Source organism: Entamoeba dispar, genomic scaffold (assembly GCF_000209125.1).
Source record: "Entamoeba dispar SAW760 scf_1105229459963 genomic scaffold, whole genome shotgun sequence".
NCBI lineage: Eukaryota > Evosea > Mastigamoebida > Endamoebidae > Entamoeba > Entamoeba dispar.
In genome coordinates, this window is record NW_001853955.1 from 11,599 (window position 1) to 20,118 (window position 8,520).

Below are 8,520 nucleotides of genomic sequence, written 5' to 3' on the forward strand. Positions count from 1 at the left end.
ATTTAAAATATTTTCCTATTTATCAAATTAACAAAATTATGAATCTTAATTAAAAAGTAAATGAGAATTGAATTATAAATAAATTAGAGAAAAAAATAAATAGAATAATATTGAAACTAATTCCATTAATGGGAAAAGTTTTTTTTTAAACTTTTTTATAATTGAAATTTAACATTAGAAAGATGAAACTAAAAAAAAACTAAAATTGAAAATTGAGTTATGAGCTTAGAAACAGTTCAACAACTTATTAACGAATATCATAAAGTTAGTGTTATTCAAGAAAGAGATCCACATAAAGAAGAAAATATGATTTTTTATGTAACTAAAGAAAGAGATATTTATAGATTAATAAGTGAACAACTTAGACAAATAATTCAAAAAAAGACTGAAGAAACACAAACATTAAAAAATCAATTATTTAGATTTGAAGAACAATCAAAAAAATTAATTGGAGAGGCTGAGACTCAATGGAATCTTGAAAATAAAAACTTTTCTGTTTATAATGAAAAGCCATATATTGTTAAGCTTCAAGAAGAAAAAGAAGAAAAAATCGCTTCTCTTGAAGCACTAATTAAAGAAGGAAAAACTGTAACTGAAAAACAAAGAAAAGAATTATTAAAAATTCATGATAAAGCATTTGCTGAAATTAATTTAAAAATGAATGAAATTTATGCATCAATGCCACAAAGCAGTTATAAAAGAGAACAATCTGAAAGATACCTACAAAGAAATAAAATTATTTCTGAAGGAATTGAAATGAGAGAGAAAAAAATGGTCAAAGAAATAGATGCAACGTTTATTAAATTTATTAAAAAAGATGAAAATACACAAAAAGATTCTTCTAGTGAACATCAAATAACCAAACGATTTAAAACATTAAATAAAACAACAAAAGAAAGTATTATTAAAGAACAAAGTGAACGTAAAAGAAGAGGTAGTGATCCCAGTAATTCTAGTTCAGATAAATCGAAACAAGAATTAATAAAAATAAATGATCAAATAACAGGATATAAACCTTTAAATATGTTAACGGTTGAATTACCTTTATTAACTTCAAAAATAGAAAGTTATTGGGGTTATTTTCCTTTAAAAGAAGAATTTGGATCACCACAACTTTTTGATATAAGTGGTAAATGGGTTAGGTATTCAGGTGGTAGTGATCAAGGAACATTTCTTTATCCTAAAGAACCATGGTGGGATGGTTATTTTAAAAGTGAAACTGAAGAAGATATTTCAAAATGGATAGGAATGGATTCAAATTTACGTGTTGTTTTCTTAGCCCTTAAAGAATTTGATTCAATGCCATTAGAATTTAATCAATATTCTAGTGGTGATGTAGGACTATTACTTCGTTGGAGTGGTGGAGAAATTAAAGATGTTATCCCTAAAGGATATGCATTTCCTAATTCAAATACTTGTACGAAAGAAAGAGCAACAAAAATAGTAAAATCATATTTAAAATATGCAGTTCAAATGTATCCTGTAACAAAAAAAGTTGAAACTGAAATGTTGCAATTTGAAGAAGTAACTAGTCCAAAAAAAATTAGTGTTGGAGTTGTCTGTTCTAATGGATTAACAAAATGGAAATCAGTAACTGAAAATAGAGAATGTGATGATAAATTATTTGAGTTTCTTGGAAATATTGGAAATGGAATTGAATTATTAAATTTTAATGGATATAGTGGTGGATTAGATATTACCACAACTACAATTGATGGACGTTATTCAGTTTATTCAAGGAAAGATTGTTTTGAAATAATGTATCATGTTGTCCCATTACTAACGGAAAGAAGTGCAACTAAATTGTTCAACCAAGAGAATATTGTTATTGTATTTAAAGATGGTGGAGAAAGAATTGATTTATCAAGTGTTCAATTTAGAACTCAGGTTATTATTGTTGTAAATCCATTACCTTCTTCAAACTATAGAATAGAATTATGGGCAAGAGGAAGTTTAAAAGAAATTGAAATACGTTTACCTAAAGATGAATATATTGTATCTAAAAAATATTTAAAAGAATTCATTATGTCTATTATAATTAATGCGTCTTACAGCACTTCTGTAAGTGGTGTATTACAATCTTCTTGTAGCAGAGAACGTTCAAATGCATTAAAAGCTATTTATGAGAAAACACTGGGAAATAATAAACATAATTCTTCAATCTTTTAAAAATCTCCTTCTTATCATAAGTAAAAATATTTTTTTTATTTTTCTTATAATATTTTTATCAAAAAAAATTAAAAAATAATTAGTTTTATAATATTTTTTCAATTATTTTCTATATTACAAAATACTCATTTCAAGTCCAATCATATTACAAACTAAATATATATGTATAAAATTACAATAAATCACCAAGATGATTTTAAACCTATTTCTTTTTCTATATGAACCTTATTTTTCTTTTATCCCTCAAATTGGACAATATATTAGGAGAATCATTCTTTCTTTTTTTTGAAAGTTAAAGATCTTCCAAAGAAGAAAGAAAGGAAATAACATCATTTTTGAACTATAATTTCTTTGAACCAAAATTTCTTATACCAATCAAGGGAATCAGTCATAATTTTTATCATTATCTCTATGAGAGTCTCTTCTTTCATCACGGTGTGAATCTCTATCTCTTCTATCATCGTGATGATAATCTCTTCTATAATGGTCATCTCTACTACGATAGTCACGTCTACTATCTCTATCATCATGTCTATAATCTCTTCTTCTACCTTCTTCTCTTGGTTTAGAAACATCAACTTTAATTCTTCTACCTTCAAGTTCTTGTTCATTCATTTCTTCAATAGCCTTTTTAGCGTCTTCATCTTTTTCAAAAGTAACAAAACCAAATCCTTTAGATCTTTGACTTTCTCTATCAGTAACAACTTTACCTATATCTAATTATTTTATTCTTTTTTTCTAAAAAAATTATATAACAAACAATCAGTAACTGTTCCAAATTTCTCAAAAGCAGCTCTTAATGATTCATCAGTAACTGAATAAGCAAGTGATCCAATATATAATCTAGTCATTTATTGTTAATTATTTAGTCCTTTTCTTTTCTTTTTATATTCTTAGGTTTTGTATAAATCTTATAAATCTTATTTTTTAGTTCTTTTATTAGGGTTTTTCCATTAAAAATAAGATAAGTAGATTTCTTTAAATTATATAATTTATAATAAATTTATAATATAAAATACTAATAAGAAATACTTAATGTAATTAAAATTTAATGCTTCATAAATGCTTCAATTTCTTCAACGGTTCTTGGAACATTTTTGTCTAATACTTCAACTCCTTCTTCAGTTACTAAAACGTCGTCTTCAATTCTAACACCTCCAAAGTTCCAATACTTTCTAATTTCACTTTCAACTAAATATTTCTTTACTTGTTCATTCTTAAATCCACTCTCTAATAAGAATGGAATGAAATAAATTCCTGGTTCAACAGTATAAATATTTCCTGCTTCAAGAACTCTATTAGAACGGCACTTTTTAAGTGAACAATTATCACTTCTTGGAATTCCAAGATTAAATCCTCCAACATCATGAGTATCAATACCAATTAAATGTCCAATTCCATGAGGCATAAAATAGAAATGTACATCATTTTTATACATTTCTTCTAAATCCCCTTTAATTAATCCTGCTTCAAGTAATCCTTTAAGCATTAGTTTGTTAGAAAGTTCATGAATATCATACCATTTTACTCCTGGTTTCATAGCTGCTTCACAACCTCTATTACAATTTAAGGCAATATTATAAATAGTCTTTTGTTGTTCAGTAAACTTTCCATTGATTGGATATGTTAATGTTAAATCAGTTGCGTATCTATGACATTCAGTTCCAACATCCATTAATACCATTTCACCGTCTTCCATAATTTTTCTATTTGGATGACCAGCATGTCCATAGTGCATAGTTGCTCCTTTATTTCCAGAAGCACAAATAGGGAAATAACCAAAGTTTCTCATACCATATTGTCCATAAGCAACACGATAAAATTCAGCTTCAAGTTCAAATTCATACATTCCAGGTTTACAATATTTCATACAAGCACGATGAGCCTCAGCAGTTCCATTAATGGCTAATCTCATAAAATCAATTTCTTCTTTAGTCTTAACAGTTCTAGCTTCAAATAAAACATCATGTAATTCAGTTTCATTAGTACTATACTTATAAACAGCTTTAGTTCTAATTGGAGCTGGTTGACTTCCTGAGTCTGAATTAACTCCTTTGGCATACAAATAAATCATAGATGGATTTAACTTACTTAAAACTTCTTCGATTTGAGAATCATAATATGCTTCTTCAACACCATACATTCTTTTTACATCTTCAGGACGTAAATTAGGTCCAAGGAATATCTGAAGTGATTCAGGTAATTGTGGAAGGAAAAGAATACGGGTTCCATCCATTTTGACAATTCCATAAAATCCAGCTTCTTTTACACCAAACAAATAATGGAAATTACTTTCTTGTCTAAAAAGATATTCACCATCAGTATCATAAAATGGAAGTTCAAGACCACCTTCTAAGAAAACAATTGCATCTTGAGGTTTTTGGTTAGCCTTAAAGTATTTTAAAAAATGAGAGGTGGTTGATTTACAGATTTTAGGAATATCAGGAATGATAATCTTAGACATTGAGATTAGATTTTTGAGTTTACCGTCTTTCTTTTTATTTTAGATGAGATAGTTGGAAGGCATTCGATCTTCTAGATCTCATTATTTTTAAACTCCAGTTAATTCTTGAGTATTTTTTGAGGAATTTTGGGACATTGTAAAATTTAGTTCTCTAAGTTCATTGTATTCTTTGATTAGAAGTAATAGAATTTTCTTTGTTCAAAGATGAAAAACAAAGAAATATTCAGTTTCAATTCAACCATTTTTAAAAGTAAAACATATTTTGTTTTTATTTAATGTAATTAATAGTTATTGATAACTATAAAAATAAGTGTTAATAGAATTGGTTATTATTGTTCCTAGCTCAAGGAAACCAGTACCGTTCCTAAGTTGATAAACTAAAAAAAAAAAAATAACAGAATTAAAAAATAATATTGTTATTTAATAAAATAAAAAATTAAAACATGAAATGAATAGAAAACTTAAAATTGAAACAGAAAAGTAGTTTGAAAGAAGAAAATGAAAAATACCTTAAAAATGTATTTATATTTTGTGTTAGTTAGTTTAGTTCAATTTGGAATTGAATTTGCATGTTTGTTCAATAAATTATAGAGAATGAATAATTTAAATAGATTTGATATACTTATTTCTAGACAATGTTCCAATTTCAACTTTATTTTTTATTTCTGACTTATCTCCTATTCAGTTTAATCAAAACGCACACACTTCAATAAAAATGACAGTTGGTCCAGTTATTGGTTTATTTGTTCAAATTATTATAGGAGCATTAAGTGACCATGCTACATTTAATATGGGAAGAAGAAGACCATTTATGTTAATTGGGTTAGGAGTATGGTTATTAGGTGCAATTATTATTGTGTGTTCATCAATATATCCTATTTTATTTATCAGTTGTATAGATTCAAGTAGTGAAAACATATTAACAAATGGTTATATTACAAGTGATATATTTTATGTTATTGGATTTGTTATATGGACAATAGGCATTAACATGATTCAATTATCATATAGATCTTTTATTTTAGATGAATTTGATTCAAAAAATCAAAATCAAGTTAATTTAATGTCATCATTAATGACAGGATTAGCACAAATACTTTTTTATGGAATTTCTTCAATTATATGTATTTCTTTTAATGATTTTAATGAACGTAATAATGATAGTTTAAATCATCATATAAAATATATGAATATTCGTTTAATTACAGTATTTAGTTTATATGTATTATCAATAATTATTTTACCAATATGTGTATGGGTTTTTTGTCATTTTGCAAAAGAAACTACATTTATGTCTGGAGGGGAGTCACCATTATATCATATAAAAAATATATGGAAATCATTTATTTCAATGAATAAAAATATGTATTTAATTCTTATAGTTGTATTCTTTGGTTGGATTTCTTGGACTCCAATGAAAGAAAATACACAATTATTGTATAATACTTATTTATTTTATCATATAAATGATTCATTTGTTTTCTATAATTTCAATAAACTATTATTTGCTATTACCTTATCAATAACTTCTTTAGTTCTTTTCTTTATTAATAGGATACCTGAAATAACATTATTTATATTTAATCTTATTGCTTTTTGTACATCAATTTTGTATTATATTCCAATTCATTCAAATGAACATATTGATTCATTTGATCCATTAGCATATTGTGTATCTCTAATTCCATTATTATCAGCTGCATTAGTTTATTGTCAATTAAATGCAACACCCTATGCATTAACTCGTTCTGTAGTTGAGCCTGATAAATTTGGATTCTTTTTAGGTATTGTAAATGGTTCATTGACAGTATCACAATTTATATCAAACTCATTGTTCTTATTAGTTCATGGGTTATTCTATAATCCAGAAAAACAAAATGATGGTAAAATTGTTCATTATTTTATGTTTGCTGTATGTCCATCTTTTGTAATATCTGCTATAATAACCTTACTTCTTTTACTTGTTAAAAAAGCACCAAAAATTAATGAACGTGCAACATATGCTCCATTAGAAGAAGGAGTCTAGATTAAATATTTTTTAGACATGATAGAATTAAAGTTATTTTTAAAATAGATTATTAAAAATAGATATTATAAAATAGATTCAATTCACATAAGATTAATTTAATGAAAGAACTTTTAATTGATTAATAGTTGTTTGAGTTAATTTTCCTTTCTTTTTCTCACTTGTAATTGATAATGAAGTAACAGATGAAGGAATAACAATAGACCCTAAATTGATACTTTTAGCTGATAAAAGAATATCATTTAATTGATTAAAAGATTGATACCTCCATTCAGAAACTTTAAAATTACCAGTAATGTATATACGTAAATGTTGAACAGCTTTAAGTTTTTGAAAACTATTATTATCAAAGAAACAATTATATAAAGAAAGTGATGAAATAACTGATGCATTCTTTTCATTATTAAAATTAATTTTACCATGACAATTTTTTAAATGTACACCATTTGTTGCACCTAAAACAATATCATTACAACCGTCAATATAAATTCTCCATGAATCTATTGGTGATTGTAAAGATAAAATACCTTTTAAATAACACTCTGTTAAACGTGGAACTGTAAAAGAAGGTGAAACAAGAACAGATGATTTTTCTGGAATTGAAGGTAAACTATCTTCATTAATATCTGATGAAGAAAGGAGAGAATTGTTATTATTTCCAGAAATGAGAACTGGTTGTACAAAATCAATTGTTAATTGTTTTAATCCAGGAGCAATAAATTTAGAGAAACAAACATGTTGAAGATTACATTGAACTAATGCATTTGAATATTTAAGAATTGGAAGTTCATTTAAAGAAATGAATTCAGGTTCAGTTTTCGATATAAATGTTAATCCAGTTAATTGTGATAAACGAGTTGTTGTTGCTAATTTAGAGAAATCAGAGTTATAAACTTCTAATTGTTTTAAACCAGTTAATTGAATAAATGGTAAACGAGAACAATAAACATTTAAATAAGTACATGTAGTAGGAATTAATAACATTGGTAATTGACATGAACTAAAAGTAGCTTCTTTCATTTGACAATTTAATCCTACTTTTAAGAAAGTATTATAACTACTTGAGAAAAATGTTAATGTAGATGGTACTTGTAATGTTTCAATATTACATTTTTTTAATATCAATTTATTAAAAGAAGCACATGATAAATTTACCATTGAATTATTTATATTTTCCATATGTAATTGAACTAAATTCATTGGTAAAGATGAAGGAGGATTATATAATTTTAATGAAATGATTGAAGATGGTAATTTAATATATTTCAGATTATATGATGTTTCTACTGATGATATCCAAGTTTTTTGAGACAAGTCTATCGTTTTTAATTGAGTTGTATAAGAAGTATGATCAAGTGTTATTTCTGGTAATGGAATAGGAACAATGACTGAACTATCTCCATCTCTTTGAATAATATTATCTTCTTCATATTTTCCAAATCTACCAGAAAATCCGTTACATCCAATATAACCATCAGTAAATATAATACATATATTTTGTGGGATATTAATAAGTAAATCATCAATTTCACCAGATTCATAAATAACTTTGTTTGAAACATAAATTAATCCACTAGCATTAATAGATTTTACTAATTTAGCTAATGAACGAATAAAATTCCATTGACACTCATATTCAATTCGAATAATTAATTTTTTGAGAAGAAATTTATTTAAAAATAATTGAAATGGAGCAATTGGAGTATACTGGTTTAATGTTATATCTAATTCTTTAATATTTGGATTAATTGTTTTTAAATCTATTGAAGAATCATATGTAAATGAAAGAGATGTAAATTTCAATATGCTTTTAGCAAGAAATAAATTTGTATTTGAATTAATTTTTAAACTAATATTAATG

The 8,520-nt window shown here is 25.5% G+C and overlaps 6 protein-coding genes across 6 annotated transcripts in view, besides 9 other annotated features; 3 read left to right on the plus strand and 3 right to left on the minus strand.

The window, feature by feature from the left end:
* The window catches only part of EDI_107200 (uncharacterized protein), a gene marked incomplete at both ends in the record, with an annotated part of 924 nt that extends 893 nt beyond the window's left edge, over nucleotides 1-31 (plus strand). The window contains one exon of the mRNA XM_001733295.1: nucleotides 1-31. This exon is cut by the window's left edge and continues 513 nt beyond it. Within this exon, the coding sequence (XP_001733347.1) occupies nucleotides 1-31 (31 nt within the window).
* Nucleotides 32-70: 39 nt separating this feature from the next.
* Nucleotides 71-112: a sequence feature (AT_rich).
* A 107-nt stretch (nucleotides 113-219) lies between these two features.
* EDI_107310 (uncharacterized protein) lies at nucleotides 220-2,169 on the plus strand (the record flags this gene model as incomplete). The annotated part of the gene is made up of 1 exon (XM_001736552.1): nucleotides 220-2,169. One exon carries the CDS (start codon nucleotides 220-222, stop codon nucleotides 2,167-2,169), a length of 1,950 nt encoding a protein of 649 aa, XP_001736604.1.
* Nucleotides 796-816: a sequence feature (AT_rich).
* Nucleotides 2,170-2,190: 21 nt separating the features above from the next.
* Nucleotides 2,191-2,286: a sequence feature (AT_rich).
* Nucleotides 2,287-2,553: 267 nt separating this feature from the next.
* On the minus strand, nucleotides 2,554-3,020 carry EDI_107320 (cold-inducible RNA-binding protein, putative; the record flags this gene model as incomplete). The annotated part of the gene is made up of 2 exons (XM_001736553.1): nucleotides 2,554-2,879; nucleotides 2,930-3,020. 2 exons carry the CDS (start codon nucleotides 3,018-3,020, stop codon nucleotides 2,554-2,556), a joined length of 417 nt encoding a protein of 138 aa, XP_001736605.1.
* Nucleotides 2,887-2,924: a sequence feature (AT_rich).
* Nucleotides 3,021-3,146: 126 nt separating the features above from the next.
* Nucleotides 3,147-3,222: a sequence feature (AT_rich).
* EDI_107330 (Xaa-Pro dipeptidase, putative) lies at nucleotides 3,218-4,633 on the minus strand (the record flags this gene model as incomplete). Its single annotated transcript, XM_001736554.1, has 1 exon — nucleotides 3,218-4,633. One exon carries the CDS (start codon nucleotides 4,631-4,633, stop codon nucleotides 3,218-3,220), a length of 1,416 nt encoding a protein of 471 aa, XP_001736606.1.
* Nucleotides 4,634-4,940: 307 nt separating this feature from the next.
* Nucleotides 4,941-4,999: a repeat region.
* A 12-nt stretch (nucleotides 5,000-5,011) lies between these two features.
* Nucleotides 5,012-5,075: a sequence feature (AT_rich).
* A 56-nt stretch (nucleotides 5,076-5,131) lies between these two features.
* EDI_107340 (uncharacterized protein) lies at nucleotides 5,132-6,659 on the plus strand (the record flags this gene model as incomplete). The annotated part of the gene is made up of 2 exons (XM_001736555.1): nucleotides 5,132-5,204; nucleotides 5,266-6,659. The coding sequence occupies 2 exons, from the start codon at nucleotides 5,132-5,134 to the stop codon at nucleotides 6,657-6,659; spliced, it is 1,467 nt and encodes a 488-aa protein (XP_001736607.1).
* Nucleotides 6,660-6,684: 25 nt separating this feature from the next.
* Nucleotides 6,685-6,734: a sequence feature (AT_rich).
* An 18-nt stretch (nucleotides 6,735-6,752) lies between these two features.
* EDI_107350 (uncharacterized protein) lies at nucleotides 6,753-8,288 on the minus strand (the record flags this gene model as incomplete). Its single annotated transcript, XM_001736556.1, has 1 exon — nucleotides 6,753-8,288. A coding segment is annotated over one exon (1,536 nt), but the record flags the coding sequence as incomplete, so codon positions are not given.
* Nucleotides 8,289-8,477: 189 nt separating this feature from the next.
* Nucleotides 8,478-8,519: a sequence feature (AT_rich).
* Nucleotide 8,520: the final 1 nt, after the last annotated feature.